The sequence below is a fragment of the Nilaparvata lugens genome, chromosome 1 (genome assembly GCF_014356525.2).
Source record: "Nilaparvata lugens isolate BPH chromosome 1, ASM1435652v1, whole genome shotgun sequence".
In the NCBI taxonomy this organism is placed as follows: Eukaryota; Metazoa; Arthropoda; class Insecta; order Hemiptera; family Delphacidae; genus Nilaparvata; species Nilaparvata lugens.
In genome coordinates, this window is record NC_052504.1 from 3,047,058 (window position 1) to 3,070,319 (window position 23,262).

General features: G+C 34.9%; 1 protein-coding gene across 1 annotated transcript in view; it reads left to right on the forward strand.

Moving 5' to 3' along the window:
- The window catches only part of LOC111056674 (glycylpeptide N-tetradecanoyltransferase 1), a 34,902-nt gene extending 15,975 nt beyond the window's left edge, over positions 1 to 18,927 (forward strand). The window contains exons 7-10 of the mRNA XM_039432782.1: positions 5,494 to 5,632; positions 9,384 to 9,529; positions 16,225 to 16,362; positions 18,371 to 18,927. Of these exons, the coding sequence (XP_039288716.1) occupies positions 5,494 to 5,632; positions 9,384 to 9,529; positions 16,225 to 16,362; positions 18,371 to 18,391 (444 nt within the window). The 3' untranslated portion in view covers positions 18,392 to 18,927. The remainder of the gene's footprint in view (positions 1 to 5,493; positions 5,633 to 9,383; positions 9,530 to 16,224; positions 16,363 to 18,370) is intronic.
- The last annotated feature ends 4,335 nt before the right edge of the window (positions 18,928 to 23,262 follow it).

The window sequence follows — 23,262 nt, forward strand, 5'->3', positions numbered from 1 at the left end:
CATAGATCATATTTTCAAAGATAATCATTATTTTACAGTTTTAAGTGATTGGTGAGTGTTATTACTTTCCTTGCCCTATTACCATAGGTAAGGAAAGAATTGCCTTCCGGAAAAAATTAAGGTACCCCAATTTCTAAATTTCTATATTTCTATATAAATTTCTATATAAATTTCAATTGAAAGACCTGGATGTAAAAAGATCAATTTATTTTGCGTATGCCCACTCGCTGTTTCAATATGCGATTGAAGCTTGGGGTGGTGCATATGATTGTCACTTTAATAAGTCTTCACACTACAAGCATCTTATAAGGGCAGCACTGGGTAAACCAAGACGATACCCAAGCAAGAAACTTTTTGAAGAATTAAGTGTTCCCACACTAAGACAGATGTATGTAACTAGGATTGTTTTGCACTTAAATAAGAATAGAAGTAATCTAGAAATTAGAAATATACCGTACCAAACTCGTTCATTAGCATTAAATAATTTCAATATCAACTTAATAAAACTAGTAGTTTGTCGACATCAATTCACCTATCTTTGCAATATATTTTCAAACAAAATTCCGATAAAACTAATTAATTCAAAAATTACTAAAGCACTTATCAAGGAAATAAATGTATGGGTTAAGCAGAATATATATTTTACAATGCCTAAATGTTAAGAAATCTATTCATGATTCTTTTGAGTTTTGAATGTCTTTCTATCTTTTGTATTATTTATGAAAATTGATTAAGCACTGGGATGTGCTCACAACTGAAAATTTCATTTTTATTGTATTCTTCTTCATTAGTTTGCATTTAGAAGATTAAATGTAGGCTGTATGACTTGTTTTGGTTATCATCTGTATAATTGTTTTAACACGAAATTATTCAATTCTTATCATTGTATTATTTATAAGAAGACATGTATTATTTACAAGAAGTATTACTATAATATTTATTACATAGGTATATATTTTTTTCCTTTTTTCAGTATTGCTATAGGCTATTTCGTACTGTTTGCTTTATGAACTCACAGCTAGCGCACAAGTTTAACTTTGCTGGCTGTGCCAAATCATTCATGTTTTGTAACTATTGTAAAAATTTGGCGAAATAAACATTCTTATTCTTATTCTTATTCTTATTCTATACGTTTCAAGGTCCCCTGAGTCCAAAAAGTGGTTTTTGGGTATTGGTCTGTATGTGTGTGTGTGTGTGTGTGTGTGTGTGTGTGTGTGTGTGTGTGTGTGTGTATGAGTGTATGTGCGTCTGTGTACACGATATCTCATCTCCCAATTAACGGAATGACTTGAAATTTGGAACTTAAGGTCCTTTCACTATAAGGATCCGACACGAACAATTTCGATCAAATGCAATTCAAGATAGCGGCTAAAATGGCGAAAATGTTGTCAAAAACAGGGTTTTTCGTGATTTTGTCGGAAACGGCTCCAACGATTTTGATCAAATTCATACCTAAAATAGTCATCGATAAGCTCTATCAACTGCCACAAGTCCCATATCTGTAAAAATTTCAGGAGCTTCGCCCCATCAATGCAGATAGATTCATAATTATCAGGCTTCAGATCCAATTGAAACAAAAAAAATCAAGTGGAGTAGATTGAGCATGAAAATCTCTACAATTAATGTTCAGTAACATTTCCACCTAAAATTGAAAATAAGCTTTAAATTCGAGAAAATGTGATTATTCAATTGCTAATTATTGTTGATTCTATTAAATCATTCACTATGAAGAGATAGCAGACCTCATGTGTGTCTCCAGCGTTATTGCCCTGTCACCAGCTGGCTCAAATCTTTGAATAGTAGACTTGAGATGCGTGGGAACACTAGCGTCAGGTGATCAATTTTCATAACGGCAAGGAAAGTTGTGTGAGTGCGCCACACCAGATTTTTTTGTTGTTATTCAATTTGGTTTGTAAATAATCTAAATTAGAACTTTTTTGTTTTCGAATGTATGGACTGAAAATTGAACCTGAATTCAAGTGTATAGAACATAATCTACTTTCTGGACTATTTATAGTGTATACTTCAAAATTCGGGAAAGAAACAGTTTTCGGCTGTGCCTGTTAGTCCTTTTCCAATCATTTTAAAGAATTGTGTTCTGTTTATCAATACATAAATAACGAGCAAAGCTCGGTGCCCCGATATTGATAATATTGAACTGAGAATTCCAAATTTTTACAGGGCAACCAAAAAGCGTGGAATAGTTATTTGTGCAACTAGTGCGCAAAGTGACAGTTTGCTGCACCGAAAGAAACGTTTACGCCCGAGCCGTAGGCGAGGGCGGAATGGTTTCTTGAGTGCAGCAGAGGAACTTTGCGCACGTATTTCACATTAAGTTTTGCATTAAACTGGCAGTAGGTTGCGCGCTATAGGGAAAATATAGCTTAAAAAGATAACCCATGATATAGGTCGTTTATGTTCTAATTTTCAAGCCGATTCAAATCAAAGTTTATTCATAAAAAAAATTACAATACAAATTAGAATATTTTAACAATTAAAACAATGAAGTTTTATGCAATGAATTATTTCTTAATAGGCATAGATAATTCAATAGTATAATATATACAGTCGAACCTCTCTATAACGAACCTCCACTTGACGAATTTTTACCTGGTCCCATGACATTTTTGAGTTTTGGCTGCTTATTTACCTCTATTTAACGAATTTCGGACCTCTCAACAACAAAGTTTTCTCTTGACTTCAACATACGAAGTGTAGTATGTATAGGGAGCAGACGGTCATTTTAAATGAGTTTTTAGTTTCAGCAGAAAGGTCAATAGACTAATAATGATGGCAATTCAGGTAGGAAGAAGATAGGGTGGTAGACAGTTAATAGAGGGTGAAACACATGTCGGAAATTGAATGCAAATTACTGGAAATTGAATTCCAAGAACTTGTCATTATTGTAGACCAGGCAGGTGAACGACTGGACTTTCCCATTCTTGCTTTTGTCACACATTTCAATTCTTTGAACTGACTATAATGATGATGATGGCTGTGACGAACCTGAGGAGAAGATAATCCGTCAGAACAAGAAGTTCAACCGAAAATTACTCACTCTTTCAAATATAAAACATGAAAAAATAGGAAAATTGAGTTATAGTATTTATAGTGACGTTATTGACAAAATAACCGTATTTTGCGTTTCATCTAATAGCAGTGTAAAAAGTTGAAAAATATTGCTACAGAGTATGTACTTTGATTAAACTTTGCTAATAGTATCAAGCTTTCTGGAAATAAATTGGTGAGTATACTTACTCATTACATTCTATAAATATTAAAAAAACATGTTTTTTTAAACAGCATGAATTTTCAAATTCCCATATTAATATTGGCCTAATAGGTACCCTACCTACGTTCGCGATATGTTTTATGTACCATATATTCATTTATTTACCGCCGTGATACGATATTATAAGATCCATAGGATCGTGGCACTTTTCTTGACAGAACAACCTCTCAATAACGAATACCTCTCTGCAGAGAATTTTTTCTCGGGATAATCGACTTCGTTATACAGAGGTTCGACTGTAGTATAATAATAATTCATTTATACACCCCACTATAAATTATATGTGTTGGGGATTACTGTCGACTACTGTCTATTACTACTGTTTTGGCCGGGTGAGAGAGTAAGAACGGCACAGTATAGCCTGGTTTTCACTAGTAGAGTTAGTGGTCGAGTAACTGGCATACTAACTCTACCGAGCTAACTCTACTCTACTCACTTGGTCGAGTAACTGTTTTCACTACAATTGAGAATAGTAGGTAAAGTGTGTTATCTAGTGAACAGAACTAACCTTAAAACTACTCTACTAGTGAAAAACCAGGCTTTATAATACTCACAAAAAATGAAGACATGTTGTTCCTTCGCCGTGCAATAGTCCAGAGATCGAAAAGACCTATACTCAAAATACAGTATATAAATGTGCAACTTTTGACTTTGATTAAGTCAAAAGAAATTGAAATTTTGCGTTTCTTAGCAGCTAACCATTTTAACAAGATTGAAGATTTCTATACATTAGCTAGGAATATTGGGTTATAAGTTGAAAGTCAGATCCAACTTTTGCTCTTTTTGGGCATATAACTCACCAACAATGCATCGTAAAAATGAATGCTTATCGTAGATTTGTAGAGCATTGATTTCTCTTCAATTTTATGTATTATTTCACTATTTCATATTTTTCTCTCATTGTTATAGCAGAATTAATGTAATGGGTGGAATTTTCTATTCTGTAACAATTGATCATTTGACAATGAAATTTGAGGGGAATGTCTGGTACAAAATTTTCAACTTTTAAGGTCAACGAAGACTAGCTTGGGAGGTAAACATAGCAAAAATGCGCATCTCTAGCCCGTCTGTTAAAGTTGTGGAACTAGTAAGTTGAAACTTGTTGCAGGGTTGAAAATCCAACCCCCACACATTGAATTTGCTATAACAATGAAAGGAAAACATGAAATAGTGAAATAATACATCAAATTGAATAGAAATCAATGTTCTACAAATCCACGATAAGCATTCATTTTTACGATGCATTGTTGAAGATTTATACGCGCTTTTAAGATTAAAAGCAAAAAATTGGAAGAAAAACTGTTATTTTGAGAATTTTACGCTTTGAAGAGCGTATATCTCGCAAAATGTAGGGAAAATCACAAAACTACTGAGTAAAAATTGTAGAGAATCTATCAAGCTTCATTTTTGAATATTTAGTCATGTCGGTTGAACGCATTTTTCTCAAGATATAAACGTGTAAGCAAAACATTGAAAATTCAACTTTGAACCACCCTCGCCCCCTTAGCACAGAGGGTAGGGGTGAGGACTTATGATATGTTTACCTCCTCACTACCTTGAACAGAACTGCGGGGTCAAAAATTGTCTTCCAAACTTTTCCCTATATACCCTGTTTTTGAGCATTCATTGCCTGGACTAATTATACAATCTCTATCCAATTGGAGAAAGATTAGTCAAGAAATATAATAAGTCTAATAATTATAGTTATTCAAGTCTAATATAGTTAATATAATAGTCCATGCTACGGTATTTCAAGTATAACCAGAGATGAACTAAATCTATTGTTTCTCTATGGTATAACGAATGCAACTTCGTGGCCAAATGTTTCGATAAACTACAAAGAGTTTTGCTTCAATTTTTTCTTGTAATAATTCTCTATAATATCAGTTTTCACGCCCTTCCCCCAGGCCTGCGGTTTGGATAAAATCATTTTGTCCTTCCCACTTTTGTTTAATGGCATTTTTGAAAGTTTCCGTTATTCTGAGTCATCCAGTATATAGGCTGTCCCACGAAAGGTGTAATGGCTGAATACCATAGATTCTACATGAAATTTGCAACAAAAAATGTTCTTATATCGACCTTAGTTTTCGAGGTATATAGATTTTTTGATATTTTTGAAAAAAGTCAATAACTAGAAAACTATTAGTCAAAATGTGGTGTGTGGGAATCAAACTTTAATAAAGAAATAAATGTGAAATTGGTTTGTGGTTTTGTTGTTGCAGTACCTGTCTAGATTCGACCTGGTTCCGCTGTTTTCTGAGGAGGAGTTCCGTCATTGGTTCCTGCCACAGGCGGGCATTGTTGACACCTTCGTCGTCGAAAAGAACGGCGAATTAACTGGTGAGTGCAGATTGGTAATAAGCCATGTATTAATCGAAATATAATTGGAAGTATTAGTTTCAATAACTCTCAGGATAGTAGGATAGTAGGGTAGTGTGGATAGTAGGATAGTGAGCTATGCTGATGACACATCATTACTTTCATGTGTTGCAAATCTGGATATGTTAAGGGAAAGGATGGCTGATGCTCAAAACGACATTTCTTCTTGGTTTCAGGCAAACTTTTTCATTTCATTTCATTTTTATTTCACCACCTACATCACAAGGATGAGGGGCACGTCAAGGAAGCGAATGAAAGTCGCTACTTTTGAATTACACTCTTCACTGGAAATTCCTTTAGTGAATAGAGTGGATTGTCTAAAAAGTATTTTTTTAGAGCTTGCTTAAATGGTTTAGGCTCTTTTATACTTTTTATATCGTGTGGCAGGCAATTATGAAAGCGGAAACCCTGTGTATGTGGCTGTCTCTGTGTTTTCAGCAGTCTACTGTATGGGAGGTCGAAATCGTTTTTTCCTCTTGTATTGTGTTCATGTATATTGTGTCTACATGGCCTAACCGTTACATACTTTTTTATATATAGAATTGTCTTGTAGATATAGAGGGATACTTCTGTAAAGATTCTGTCTCTCCTGAAATAAGGCCTGCAGTGAGCGTCATATGGCAAACAGTTCATAATCCTTATTGATTTCTTTTGTAATATCAGTATTTGTTCTATGTATGTGTGCGGTGCGCTTCCCCAGGCTATTATGCCAAAACTGATGTGTGAAGCGAATAATGAATGATAGGCCATCATTGCAGTGCTTTTATCTGCTATACTCCTTATTCTTCTTATCCCATAGAGTGATGTGGATAATTTGCTACACAGTGATTCAATGTGCTCCTGCCATGTCAAGTTTCTATCTAATATTACTAATCTATCTATTCTATCTAAACTACTTCTTATTAAATCGAGAAAAAACCAAGTCACTTATTTTTAATTTGAAAAATATAAAAGATGAAATCGCTTCAGCTAAGCTACTTGGTATTATTCTAGATACAAAATTAACATGGACATGCCACATTGACTGGTTATGTGGTCGGCTCAGTAGAGTGGTTTTTCTTATAAAACGTCTGAGAACTCTTGTTCCTCAGCAATATTTGATGACGTCCTACTTCGGGGTTTTTCAGAGTTTAATTCAATATGGGCTTATTCTATGCGGTGGAGCAGCCAATACTAGTAGGGTGCTGCTTCTTCAGAAAAAAAGTAGTAAGGCTTATGGCCAATGCTGACTACCTCGCTCATTGTAGTCCAATATTTGTTTCGTTGGAGGTTATGACTGTGTTCAGCCTGTACGTCATGCAACTCCTGGTCTGGGTCAGGGACGAGTTGGATGTTCTTGAATGTAGGTCTGAGATGCACAGGCATTTCACCAGACAAGCATGTCATCTGAATGTTCCTTTTGTCAGGCTAAAAAAACTTCAAGGCCATTATAGAATATTATCAATCAAGGCATTCAATAAGCTGCCTGTTAGTGTGAGAAATATGAATCAAGCCCGTTTTAAAACTCAAGTTAAAAAGCTGCTTACAGAGAACCCATTATATAATGTGGAGGAATTTTTCAATTTGCCCGTCGATGTAGTAAATACTTATTTTGTGTGATGATAATATATGTGTATGAATTGGCTCAGTAGTTTTATAGGATTTTATTCTTGACGACACCTAATGTACATTAAATTGTATTTATTGGTGGATTAACATATTCTATTCTATTAACGTATTCTATTATATTCTATTCTATTCAGGGCCGGTTTCCGAACTCGGGATTTGACTAAATTCTAGACTTCAAACAGCTGGAGTCAGAAAATTGGCTTTCCGGATCGGGGCGTAGTCGCAGTCATTGTCATAGTCACGTTTAAATTAAATTTCGAAAAACTAGAAAATTGAAGACAAAATAAAATAAAGAGGGAATAGTGTAGAGTTTCAGCTATTTTGATTAATCAGGAATGTTTAATTTCGTCAAGGAAAAACGTTTCCAATTATAGAAATGAGAAAATAAAGATTCATTTTGCTGCAAATATTTACTACGACTATGTCCCGTTTTGGAAAGTCAATTTTCTAACTCCAGCTGTTTAAAGTCTAGAACTTACCTAAATCCCGAGCTCGGAAACCGGCCCTCAGACATCTATAATTGACCGAACGAAGTGAGGTCCAAGATTCAAGTCAACGGTTTAGCATTTCTCTTGATGTTTAAATGTTTATATATTTATATGTTGCGCATTTACGGCGAAACGCGGTAATAGATTTTCATGAAATTTGACAGGTATGTTCCTTTTTAAATTGCGCGTCGACGTATATACAAGGTTTTTGGAAATTTTGCATTTCAAGGACAATATAAAAGGAAAAAGGAGCCTCCTTCATACGCCAATATTAGAGTAAAAATCAGACTATAGAATAATTATTCAGCATAAATCAGCTAACAAGTGATTACACAGATGTGTGGAGAAGCCAGTCTATTACTGTATTTGTATAAGGACTATAGTTTCAATCAAAGACATTAAAGAGGTAATGCATCTTTAAGCTGGGTTTACACCAAAGTTATTAACAAAATGGTTATAACTTAATCCTTATAGATTCTATTAGATTGAACGGAAGTTGACAAACACATATGCTCATCATGTGTATGATAAGTTATGTTCAATCTAATATAATCTAAAAGGATTGAGTTATTAACATTTTTTTAATTAATTTGGTCTAATCGCAGTTTTAAGGTCTTTGGTTTCAATATTTTGTTTTGCATTCATGGTATTATTATGCGTGCCCATCAGTATCAATATTCTCACATTCGAAAAAACTAATTTAATAGGTGAATAAAAATAAACAAAATAACTAAATAATGGTGGAGAAATTATAATATTTTTGATTCTAAAAAACTAATTTACGTCAGATAGAAAGATCATCACGGAACTGGATGAATTATATCATATGAAATACAAATTCAAACGTGAACTGAGTTTGTTAACATTTAAAACAGTTGACATCTGGTACTTGTGGATGAGAATACTGCGTGAGGTCTACTGTTCACAGAACTACTAGTATAGGGTGATTATAAATGGACTTTACAACTTTGAAATCATATAAATATTTATTGAAATTATTTACAGAATTGAGAAAGGTGTCATTTTGTTACAAAACACTTCACGTTCAAGGTGTGGGTGTTATTTTGGTTGGATGTGACAGCCGTTGGTAATGCGACATACATCCTACCAATAATCGATTTCTTGCTACACTCGCGAAGTTGGAAGTTGGAAGTTGGAAGCGATGTCTAGAAAATCCTTAACTTTTCCGTGGAAATGAGGTGGTGCACCGTCATGCTGAAAGTGAAAGGGCACTTGCTCACCTTGTTTAGCATGACGGTGCACCACCACATTTCCACGGAGAAGTTTGGGATTTTCTAGACATTCGCTTTCAACTTCGCTTGATTGGCCGTGCAGAGCCAATTGCTTGACCACCTCGCTCACCGGTTTTAACACCGATGGATTTCTTCCTGTGAGGTTTCATTAAGGATAAGGTTTATGTTCTGCCTCTACCAGACAATCTTAATGACCTCCGAATCACATTTGGATCGCTGCGGTTGCAAAAGTTACGCCTGATATGTTGGTACGAGTGTGGAAAGAAATCGATTATCGGTGGGATGTATGTCGCATTATTAACGGCTGTCACATCAAACCAAAATTGCGAATAAAAATTTTGATTTGATTTTTTTGCTGTTTAGATATGGTGAGCTTCTACACTCTGCCATCTACGGTGATGCATCACCCGGTTCATAGGACCCTGAAGGCGGCCTATTCCTTCTACAATGTGTCAGTGGGCACACAGTGGGTGGACCTGATGGGTGATGCGCTCATATCTGCCAAAAATGTAAGTTGCCAGTTACTTATTCAATTGAAATGCACACATGCTTACTGAATCGAAAAGTTCATCCACTGAATCATAGAACCAGTTAGTCAAGACAAGACATGATCAGACACGCTTAGTCACAATAGTTCAATTCAATTCAAATTCAATTCAAATCAAATTTATTTCCTCCACAAAATTCAACAATTACAAAATTTAGGATAATGTACCTTAATCTAGTTTACTTACATTCTATCAACAAAATAAAGGTACAAGAGGTGGAAATGAAACCACTGGCATAAGTGAAAATCACTTGTTCGCCAGTAGGAGTAGCATATTGTCAAACTTCGGTCACATTGTTGCTTATGACGCAACTCACACTGATTAGGCTGGGCACACACCAGTTAGTCAAGACAATACAAGACATGATCAGACACGCTTAGCCACAATAATTCACTTTGTTGCTCATGAAGACTTGTCTAATTGCAATGACTAATCGGTGAGTGCTGCTTCATAAGCAACTATGTGAAGTATTTTGATTAAACGTGTCTGATCATGTCTTGTCTTGACTAACTGGTTTGTGCCCAGCCTTAGTCATTGCAATTAGATATGTCTTCATAAGCAACTATGTGAAGTATTGTGACTAAACGTGACTAGTATTGTCTTGACTAACCCCGGTGTACGCCCAGCCTAAGCCAAATTCATCCAATTACTGAAGTCTGGATTAAATTGCTGTACTAAATTGGAAGATTAACCCCCAGTTTCACAACAGTAGGTCAATTTTTAATCACGATTAAATGCTATATTTTAATCGTGATTAGCGCGAACCGATGATTTTTGGTTGCACAAAACAGAAATTTCAAGCGATAACGCCGATTGAAGTAATCTGTGTAAAAAATTATAATTCTGATTGGTTGGCACCATTTTAACCGCGATTAGCTGAAAGGAAGGAAATTTGGTTGCACAAAGGTAAAAATCGAAAAATAACGCCGGTTAAACTAATCGACGTAAAATATTTTAAACAGGTTATTCATGGGGAATTAAATCTAACTAACGCCGGTTAGGTAGCTACTGATAGCTGTCTTCCAATTAGTTTTTGGTAAAGAAACTACAAAATTCAAAGTATGAGCTAAATAGAGAAGTGTATTTAGCTGATATTAGCATTCTAAACAAATTATCGGAATTTGATTGAAAGTGAAGCAACATAACCTACCTTTTAGACATTGGCTTACTACTATCAAAATTCGGAAAGGGAGCAATTTTGGGCTAGGCCTGTTGATCCTTTTCTAATCAAGTATTTGATTCGTGCATTGGTTATTGCAAATGAATAAATTAGATTCTAATTTTTGAGGTTAATTTTCGATCTGTTGTCATTTGCAGATAGCACTTGACACTGGCGACAGACAGAGCATTTTTATGGCGCATGCCTAATGAATGGTCACCGCTTCAATAACATAACCTCAATTTTGTGCCATTAGTTCAGAATAATAACATCAGTCGGTTAAATTACAGTGTTGCCGGATTGTGAAACCTTTTAAATCTTGGTTAGTTAACCGATGAACTTAATCGGGATTAGAAACTAACCGATCTTTGTAGAACAGAAATGAATTCGTAAAACTAAAGCAGATTTGTTAATCGGCGTTAATTCCCATATTTAACAGACGTACGTGCAACTGTCCCTTAATATTGTCCAACCAAACAAACACAGACAGAGTCTCACACTATAACTACCTGGGTACCATCATCAATGAGAAATGGAATAACACACAAGAAATAAGATGCCGCATAGAAAAAGCAAGAGTTGTCTTCAATAAATTGAGTAAGGTGTACAAGAGTCACGACCTTACTCTATTAACTAAATTGAGACTATTGTGTTGCTATGTGTTCTCCGTTCTGTTGTATGGTGTAGAAGCATGGACCCTCACGAAAGAAACAATGGTAAAGATTGAAGCTTTTGAACTCTGGCTGTACAGAAGAATGCTGAAAATATCCTGGACGCAAAAAGTTACTAATCAAGAGGTTCTCAGGAGAATGAATAAAGAACCGGAGCTCCTGAATACCATTAAAAGTAGAAAACTGCAATACCTCGGCCACATTATGAGGAATAGCTCAAGATACAGACTCATAAAGGATTTCAAGAGATCCTTCAAGGAAAAATCAACGGAAAAAGGGGACCTGGCAGAAGGAGAATTTCATGGCTGGCAAATGTGAGGCTATGGTTTCACCAGTCATCTGCAGAGCTGTTCCGTAGCGCCGTCGACAAAATCAGGATAGCCATTATGATCGCCAACATCCGAAACGGAGCAGGCACGTGAAGAAGAAGAAGAAACACAGAATCTGTAATTGGATCAATATCTAGTATCTTTAATCAGATAACTACCAAAATATCACCTTCACTCTCACAACGTACTCGTATATGTCAAAAATGTAGTAAGCTAATTACATCCAATTACTAATTCTATTGAAATGCCCCCATGTTTGTAAATCAAAAGGTTTATTTATTGAATCATAGTAAATGTATGCCAAATCATAGAGAAAATATAGCATAAAAAGATATCCCATGGTATAGTTTATGTTCCAAATTTCACTGTTAACTCAAGTCGACAGACCAAGGATTTTTTTTCGTGAAGCTGGTAGTCTCCCATACTGTGTCGTTCTTACACTTTCACCAAGCGAAAACAGTAAGGCTCAACTCACACTTACGCGACTCAGGTCGAGAAGAGAAGAGACTCCAGTCGAGAGCATGTGCTTTCAAATGGTGACACTCAGACCAGTCGATTCTAGTCTCCGCGACATCACCATTTGTAAACATATGCTCTCGATTAGAGTCGAGTCTCTTCTCGACCTGAGTCGCGTAAGTGTGAGTTGATCCTAAGGCACTTACGCTACTCAAGTCGAGAAGAGACTGCGACTTAAGTCTCTTATCGACGCAGCATGTCTTTTCAAATGGTGGCACTCAGACCAGTTGATTCTAGGGGTAAAAGAAAGGAGACGGGGCTGCCGAAAACAATTTGATGAACAGGTAGAAGTTCTAGTGACCCTTCAGTGGTTGCCTATTTTTATTGAATTTCAACATTTTCGTGGTCTATTGTTAAGGATTCCACTCCGAGGAATAAATTGGTGGACCAGTCTGATTACTTAGGGCCGTTTGCACAATGTAAGTTTAAGCTAAAGCTTAAACCAAATCTGGATTTTTTGGGTTAGAACTAAAATTCTGTTTGCACAGTATCAGCTTAAACTCTGTATTGAGTTTAAACTCTGGGAAAGTTTAAATCTCCAAAGCAGGAGGTTTAAACCAAATCATTTGGATTAACTTGACATCTGTAAAGATTTTGATGGGGAAACAGCTAATAGTAAATTATTTTTCGACGGTTGTTTTGAATGCTTCTGTAGACGATGATTATTTATGTTAATATAAATCATTATTGTTTGAAAGTAAAAATAACTATAATGGCGGAATTGATAGAAGTTTATAATGCGATTGATAAAGATGACTACGAAGAAATTTAAAAACTGAGAAAAATTGGGCAAAAACGATTGATTTAAATTTCTGGGATGATAGAGAATTTTCTTAACGGTTTTGCTTGAGTTAAGCAACTGCCAATCCAGTATTTGATTGAATAAACCACTTGATAGAAAATAAGACAACTTTTAACAGTGGTCTTTGATTAGGAAACATATTTTTAATAACACATAACTGAGATATTTTGCTTTCGAGAGATTTCTAATAAACGAGGAAGACCGTAGTAGATTTAAGCGTAACAAAATCGCTTTTTTAAAAACATTCTCAAATATATTTTTTGAAGAATTTCTTGATCGCTTTTCACTTTTATTACCGTACAGCTTACAACTCTGTGGATTTTGAACAAGGAAATAGTAGCTACATAACCTCAATTTACTGATAGTTTGTAAACAAATAACAAATTTCCTGTAAAAATCAGCCTGATATTATAAACGATGACATTCTATTACCAACTTAACGCTAAACTAGTTTAACTTGAACTGGATTAGTAAATGCACTGAGAAAACCGATTCAAGTTTAAACTTTCAGATTAACTTGAACTCGATTAACTTAATCGAGTTTAGCAATCTATACGGTGCAAACGGCCCTTAAAGGCACTTTCAGCAGTAAACCAGTGGTAGCCTACAGTGATTGGATAAACAAACACATTACTATCGTTTATAAGTACAAATTTGGTCAAGCTAAGAACGTATTATTTTTTTTTTGTAGATTACGTCCTAATATGTCCTTTTATACTTATCCTTACCTCCTATTATATTCAGTGTATATGATGAGACTGAATAGATGAGCACGAACATACGCCGTACGCTTTCCATAAGCTGATGCTATAATATTATACATATATTCGATTATATGATTATTATATTCATACAAATAAATATAATACGCATATCATCAGCTGATGAATAGCGCACGTGGTGTGTAACCACGAATTGTATGTAACTCAAGTTAGTCTGTTTACAGCTTGTGAGCAAGTTGAGTTTCATCAAATGAACCATTGGGAATGATTGATTAACAAGTACTTGAACACTGATCTAGATTCAATAGTAAATTTTAGAAAATACAAGTAACAGATGTAAGGTGCAAAGTAATAGATGAGTCTCCACCAGCTAAAACTGCCTTCAAGAAAGTAGACGGGTCCACTCCGGCCACTAATGAGGGTAATGAAGCGGATTCAGAGGACAATAGAGTGTGATAGTCGAGAGTTGGAGGATGAACCTTTTTTTGGAATAATTGCCCAGTGTACAGGCACAGAATAAGTAGGTACAGAATGGAAACTTGTGATCAATCGCCTATCTAACCAATGCTTTTTACATGACGACAATACTAAACACGTCACGTGACCTTGGGAAGTTCCAATCCTGGTCTTCTGATTGGCTCGTGGCAGTGAATGAGATCAATTGATCCGGATCATTGAAGTGATCCGAACCTACCATCAATACTATTACAATGCGGCGCTTCCTAACAAGATGGCGGATTTTGGCGTCAGGGAATAGCCAAGTTTCCATACTGTATGTATACTGTGGTACAGGTAGCGCGGCCCCGTCTCCTTTCTTTAACCCGATTCTAGGTTCCGAGTGAGAGACTGAGTCGAGTGGCGACTCGACATGTTGGTCGAGCCTCGACTTGAGTTGCGTAGTACCATACATTTTTAATGAAATGAGGTTATGTTTTATGAAAGTGATGTTTCATCATTTTAGATGAGACAATATCATAATAATTATAATAAAATTTGTTACATGCGCAGAATTGACGAAAGGGATCTCATATTTTTAATAATGTTAGGTTAGAAATGGAGTAGCATGGACGTGAAGTAGTGACAATGAGCAAGAAAGTCGTAAGGTCGAGAGACAGGAGTATCCTCGACTGGAGTCGTACGATTTGAGTCGAGGTAGTGTGAGTTGAGCCTAATGATAGACATTTTGTCTAGAAGACAAAAAGAACGTAATTGAAAGATATTCAATTAATCTGAATCACAATGAACTGATCTTTCACAATTTCATCATTTCAATACCAATATGAGATCCAGTCTATTTTAAAGGCTGAAAATACTATAGAGAGATCCACGTTATTATGGCAGTGTTTGATTAGCAATGGTATTGCTATCTTTGTCTATCATTCAACAAAGCGGATAGCGCTATCTCTTTCTTGCTTTGCTCTGTTGCCAGATCGTCTTTTAACAATGTATAATATTAATAATCAAATAACATAATATTTCATCTTAATTGTGAAAAATATAATTTCTTGCTTAATAAAATATAATTGATTATTTTAAACGAGAATGAACAGTTAATTTTACATCAATAAACCTGTATCAGCTACCGTATATAGAAGGCATTGACCAGACAAAGGATCGGCAAAGTTTTTCTCCTATCTTTCTCCACTGCCATTATAACTTGGACCTCACTATAGTCGACAGTAATCGGCTTGAGTTAACAGTGATCTCAACTACAAGCATCAACAATCGTTATTCAATTAAATGAAAGTGATATCATGAATCTTAAAATGCTCATGGATCTAGAACATTCTATTCCAGAAAATTTCATAAAAATAAAACCCTCAAAAGCACTTAAAACGAAAATTGAGAACTGGATCAAGACAGAAAATATTGTAGTCAAAATATTTTAATTCTATGCATTTATCGATTCTTTATTTCTATTTCATTATTATTTATTTTTAATTCTTTATTTTTAATTCTTTATTTTTAATTCTTTATTTTTAATTCTTTAATTCTATGCATTTATCGATTCTCCATTTTCATGTTTTATTTAATTATTTCCCCCTTTACTACCTGAAAGTTGCCTCTGAAACTTAATCCAAATTTTATATATGTTTTCCTGTAGCCTACTGTATTCAAATTCTTGACATTTAAAAATTAATATTTGTTCAACGAATTATATTTTGTTTACGTTTATGTTTATGCTATGAACTACTCCATTATCATGTTTTTTGGTATTTTGAAAGTGTATGTTAATTTTTTGTTAAAAGTGTTTGCTAAATTTTTGTTTCCTACAGTTACTTTTTTCCATTTTTCTCTAATTGAAGTGCTTACTGAATGCTCGTTACTAGCGCACAAACTTTGTTTTGCTGGCAACGTCAATATTATATATTAGAAAGATAATCAATCTAAAAACACTCAATCCAAAGAGTTATGTCACAATATAATTTTAATCATTGAAATTTGTTTTATTTTCAGGCTGGTTTTGATGTATTCAATGCATTAGATCTGATGGAAAATAAGGAATTCCTAGAACCATTGAAATTTGGAATTGGGGATGGAAACCTCCAGTACTATCTCTACAATTGGAGATGCCCATCTATAGCACCAAACAAGGTAAAACAATAATTATTTTTATCTCTATATAGGGTAGCGTGTAATAAAAACAATATTAGACCCACGTCTTTTCAGTTTTAAGCTGGATTCGCACACGACAGTGTGACATTGAGCAGTTACTTCGAAAGCACATAAATACTGTTGAACCTCTGTATAACGAAGTTGAATATCCCGAGAAAAAATTCGCTGCAGAGAGGTATTCGTTATTGAGAGGTTGCTCTGTCAAGAAAACTGCCACACTCTTATGGATCTTATAATATATCAAGGGCGATAATTAAATGATTTGGGCGGTAGTTAGTGTCTTATTGGGCAACAATTTAAAGAATATACCATTCTCATCAACATTGAAATCGTCTTTCGGCTCATAATATTTTCTGAGAACGTTTTCTGAACTTTTCTAAGAACATTTTCTCTCCAGAATTCACAAGAGGGTACATATCAACACTAGCACTTTCACCCGATATCACTTTTTGGACGATGTCATGCCGTTTTTTAATTTTTCTAACCAGCCTTTACTTGCCTTAAAGCTACTGTATCCCGATGATACTGCAAATTCTAAAGCCTTTTCATTGATTAAATTCCCTGACAATGGAAGATTTTTCTCGTGCATTACAGTCACCCATTTTATCACCGGTTATCAGTATCATCAAATGTACAAATTTACAATGTTGCAAATCATTAGCAACACTTAGTTTTAGAATCTGATCACGATTTTTTAGAAACTGAGTACAGTAACTTAACCAGCAAAATTGAAATGTGTAACAAAAGCAAATGGTGGGAGGATGGAAAAATCCAGCATTCCCGTTCCTTTATCTATGAATGGCGAGTTCTAACAATTGAAATATCTCGCAAAAGAAGGATAAGAAAGTCCAGTCGTTTACCTGCCTGGTCTACAAATGACAAGTTCTTGGAAGTCTATTTCCAGTAACTTGCATTCAATTTCCGTCACGTGTTTCAACCTCTATTGACTTTCTAACACCCTATCTTCTTCGTACTTGAATTGCCATTTATTTTTAGTCCTCTAGTCCATTATTATTGGCATTTCTTCTGAAACTAAACTTTTTCTTTGAAAATGACTCTCTGCTTCCTATAAACACTACATTTTGTATGTTGAAGTCAAGAGAAAACTTTGTTGTTGAGAGGTCCGAAATTCGTTAAATAGAGGTAAATAAGCAGCCAAACCTCTAAAATGTCATGGGACGAGGTAAAAATTCATTATTTAGAGGATTTTGTTAGGTGGAGGTTCGCTATAGAGAGGTTCGACTGTATTTATTGAAATTACTTACAGATTTGAGAAAGGTGTCATTTTGTAACAAAACACTTCAAGTTTAAGGTGTGGGTGTTATTTTGGTTGGATGTGACAGCCGTTGGTAATGCGACATACATCCCACCGATAATCGATTTCTTGCCACACTCGTACCAGCATATCAGGCGTAACTTGTGCAACCACAGCGATCCGAATGTGATACGATTTTAAAGATCATTAAGATTGTCTGGTAGAGGGGGAACATAAAAATTATCCTTGATGAAACCCCACAGGAAGAAATCCATCCGTGTTAAATCCGGTGAGTGAGGTGGACATGCAATTGGCCCTGCATGGTAAATCCAGCGAAGTTGGAAGCAATTGTCTAGAAAATCCCGAACGTCTCCGTGGAAATGAGCTGGTGCACCGTCATGCTGAAAGTGAAAGGGCACTAGTTCATCTTGTTTAGCATGACGGTGCACCAGCTCATTTCCACGGAGAAGTTTGGGATTTTCTTTACATTCGCTTCCAACTTCGCTGGATTTACCATGCAGGGCCAATTGCATGTCCACCTCACTCACCGGATTTAACACTGATCGATTTCTTCATGTGGGGTTTCATTAAGGATAAGGTTTATGTTCCGCCTCTACCAGACGATCTTAGGGCCGGTTTCCGAGCTCGGGATTTAGCTAAGTTCCAGACTATATTTTAAAAGTGGCCCTAAAGAAAAAAGACAATATTTAATTATGTTATTTTTGTTTTCAGATTGGCCTTGTACTTCAATGAAGAAGCAATTGGGTTTAGCTGGCTGAATTCTATCAATCGGTGTACATTATCTATTGTATAGCTTCTACACTAAATATTATAATTATATCATTATTGTCTTTATCGTATTTTGATAGACCAAAATGTTAATGCACAAACTAGGCTCTTCAATCTATAGTGAGGAGATCACAACATTCTGTCAGCATTGATTAAATGGGAGGCATTGGTGTTATTCCTTAGGGATGCTGACAGTTTGAAATGTTTCTCACCATAGACACATGATGTGTTACCCAAATAACTCGTTGAAACAACTTCGTTGAAAGAACGTCGTTGAAGCAACGTTGTCAACTAGTGGACACGAAAATTATATAAACTGAAATAGTTTGAAAGTCCCTTGAAGAAGATATTCTTGATTTTGAGAGTATGTCTTCTGAACGCTTTGCAATAAGGTTTGTGCCCTCAACATGTTTTTCGAATGCAAGACTAAATTTATTTGTGAACTTGTATGAATTTGCTGAATGAACAAGTCGTTGTAAATAAATTTACGTGGATGGAAACTTGTTTTATTTTTTTGAATGTGTTGATAGATTGATGAATTATTAATTGATACTTGATATTCCCCCACTGGAAGACAACAAAATTGACTCACCCCTTCGTCCTTTTACAGGATATAACATATAACGTTGAAAGTGCATAAGAAAAAATGACATTCAAAAATTTTTTTATGGTTGCTAGAAGCATCGAGCAAGTTGACTGAGATTTATCATTATATACAGTAGCGGCTCGTGATCTTTTAGCTTGGGGGTTCAACATCATGATCTATTGGGGAAAAAGGTCAAGAGGATATAGAGTATTGAGCATAAACAAGTGTAAAGGTAATCAATAATAATTTTACGGAATTATCCCCCAATGATTAATATATTTTCTACAATAGTTATTTGTGCAACTAGTGCGCAAAGTGTCAGTTTGCTGCACCGAAAGAAACGTTTACGCCCGAGCCGTAGGCGAGGGCGGAATGGTTTCTTGAGTGCAGCAGAGGAACTTTGCGCACGTATTTCACATTAAGTTTTTCCTACAGTTACCATTGAATATGAAAAGTGGGTAATTATGGGTAAAATTGCCTGAAATGCATCAAATGTTTTTCTGTGTAATTTTATTATTGATAAAAACCTTAATCCTAAAATCCTCGTTGTCCTTGGTTAAAATAATATAATGAATAATAATTAGCGCGTTGTGCTTGGTTGCACCTCTGCTCACTATAGCAGCCACAGCAGTCACTGTTACCAACTTCATTTTGATTTTGCTGCACTGTTGCTCCATATAACCTACTAAGTATTTTGCGTTGCCATGTTGCAAATCTGGAGTGCAGAAAAATTTTTCCCGCACTAGAGCGGAAAAGTGATTCTTTGCGTTCTGTAATCAGTGCAGCAATGGCCACTTTTCAACGTAACTGTAGGAAAATATAGATTTTTTGTCCTGTTCATATTTTTCTTGTTTGATTTTTACTTCGGGAGTTGCTCTACCATCATGTTTTATTTTACACCTATCCTCAATATTAATAATGTTTGTCTTCAACAAACACTGAACCTTATTCATATTTCTTCATCAAAATGCTGTTACGGAACCTAACACAATAAATTATAATCACACTATCACTAAAAGAAAATGGACATATTAGAAATACTCACGAATACACGAAACACACTCGAAATTACTATATTCTTCAACACGCATAACAAATTTATATAACAAAAATGCAGTGAAATCTATCACAACTGTATTTGTATACAGTGTATACCCGAAAACGTACCGTATAACCTCAAAACTGTCACGCTTAGGCTACTTCTTGTTCACCGCTTTTTTACTGTTTACTGCCACCAAATTTGAATTTATTGGTTAAGTTCAAGATGGCAGTGATACTGAATCCGTATCACGAATACTCACGATTTATTCCAAGGTTTACCGAATGCTTTACTTGCCTCGGCTACGTTCGGTTACACTCGGATGAACTCGTGAAACATGGTTCAGGCAGGATTGTGAACCAAATTCGTGCTAGCAAACCGATTCCCCTCCTCCGTTCACTACCTCACCCAGCCTTGTTTTTGGGTTCAGATTGGGGAATGAACACTGCTCTCCACCACCACCCGTCTCGTCGTGCCATTCGGTGCTGTTTCAAGCAAGCCACTCCGGCACCGGCCGCAAAACATCGACGTTAAGTTTATGTAGATGAAAAATGTTGTGATGTAATTTGATGAGTATAAAATAAGAATATAATTATTTGAGTTGCAAATTCATCATTGTATAGGAAGTTGATTCAGTTCTGGGGTTCAATGAACCATTGAACACATAGGACGAGCCGCCACTGATTATATATTATTATACTGTTTTTAACAAGTTATTAACAAAATGTTTATTTTTCCGTCCTTATAGATTCTATTAAATTGAACATAACTTAGCATACACTTGATGAGCATATGTACAGTATCTACTATCATTATACTATAACAGTATAAGACACGGCACTTGAGAGAATTATGGTGTTGGTATTGATTCAAATATATTAGAAATAGAAGGGGAAAATTTCATCCTAAATAAGGTATCTAAAGCTGCGTTTACACCAAAGTTATCAACAAAATATTGCTAATTTAATTCTTATAGGTATCAGATTGAACGGAACTTGAAAAAACACATATTGGGCCATATGAATAAAGTTGAGCATTTGCTTATACTTCTAAAATATGGAGCATTTGCTTCGTTTTCTATGAATAAACGTGAGCAAAACCTTTTGCTCATGCTCATCAAAAAAATAGTTTGAGCATTTACTCAAAAGTAAAAGCTTATACTCAACATTGCATGAATAAACTAGAGCATTTGCTCAAATTTTGAAGCAAATGCTTCAAAAAAGGTGAGTCTAGTCTAGAGCAGCTTATCACATTTTGCTCATAGTGAAATGGCTCACCTAATTTGTATGAGGAAGAGGAAACTATACCAGATACGATCACAACCAATAGTTGAGAACTATAAAACTCTTTTTAGTTTCAACCATGATATATATCACCATTATTCCTACAAAAGAATAAATACTAAAGATAGCCATCACAAAATAGGAAATAGGCATTTAAGAAGATGAGAGTGTAGACGATTATAAGAAGGCTATTGATATTATAAGAATATGCTGAAGATTATTGTAGAGATGACATTTTTTCACGCTATTATTTCAAAATTCTAAACTCAACTAACCTAAAACTATTCATAAATAGACAACATAGCAGACGACGCAAACACAAGCGGTGCCCCCTACTTGCATATTTAGCGCTTCCGTGAGCTATAAAACCAAAGTAAAGCTACAAAAGCGAATCAGCTGATGAAAAATCTTTAAAATACGTGAGCATTTGCTCCAGAGTTCAGGATCATAAGGTAAGAGTATACCGTAAGGTAAAGCTTATTCATATAAAAATGAGCAAATGCTTTTGCTCATGAGCAAAACCTTATGCTCCATGCTCTTGCTCATGAGCATTTGCTCTGGTTTTATTCATATGGGTCATTATGTTAATCATGAGTATGATAAGTTATGTTCAATCTAATAGAATCTATAAAGATTAAGTTATTAACAAAATGTTTATTTTTTTCGTCCTTATAGATTCTATTAAATTGAACATAACTTAGCATACACATGATGTGCATATGTGTTTTTCAAGTTCCATTCAATCTAATAGAATCTATAAGGACGGGAAAAAAACATTTTGTTAATAACTTTAGTGTAAACGCAGCTTTACCAACTTTTCATATAAAATGAATTGTTTCTTAATACAAAATATCGGAGACCGAGCTTCGCTCTGGAGTACAAAAGCATAAACAATTTATTACGAAGGAAGAAATCATAATAACATTCATACAGAAATGTTCTATCTAATCACAGTAAATTGAGATTAATTCCCAGAGGAATGCAAAAATTTCCTTCACAAAGGCCCAGTTGCACAAAAGCCGGTTAAATTTTTATCCTGATTAACTTCACGTGAACCAAATCAGAGAAGACCATTTCAAAAAGATTAATCTACTGGAATTAATCAGGATTGAAAATAACCCGGCTTTTTTGCAACTGACACTAAGTACCTGATTGAATGATTACAAAAGTTCAACAGCTGAGTCATAATTTGACACAGTCCCACACACATGAACTCGCTCACTCACTTCCATCACCAACAGACGACGAAATAATTATCAGCTGTTATTCCAAGGATGAATAATAATTTTCATTTCAATGTCCTTCAGCTAGTTCTCCCAGGGATGAGACCTAGTGCAATCGAATCTTTATTATTATAAACCTACTATGTTCTGAATTTCGTGAGAATCGTTAGAGCTGTTTTCGAGATCCGGTGAAATATAAACATCCAAACATATAAACAGAAGTTGCTCGTTTAGGGAATAGGATAGAGCTTTAAAACAGCTGTTATAAACACAATAATAAACGTGTGATTTTATTGGTGTTTACAGCTGTATTGAAAGAAGAAAGAATAATAATTCAATTCAAGATTTCAAAGAATGTTCTGATGGAATTTTTTATTATTATTATTAAAAACACACAAAACAAAAATATTTGAAAATTAACTTAAGATCAGAACAGATTTATGCAATCGAGGTAAGAAGTCTTTAATTCACGTCACTTCTCTTTTTTACCATCTATATCATTAAGATTAGGGAATGAATCAAATTGGTTTTTATTATCCATGATAACATGAAACAGATGTTATATAGCTAAGGTGAACGTTATATTTTCGAGCTCAAAATTTAAGTGGTTTTATTCTTTATTTTGTGAATTTAAAGTTTTTTTTCATGTTTTTACAAAAGTTTTACTATCAATCTACCAAAATTTAAAATTGTTTGTTTTATTC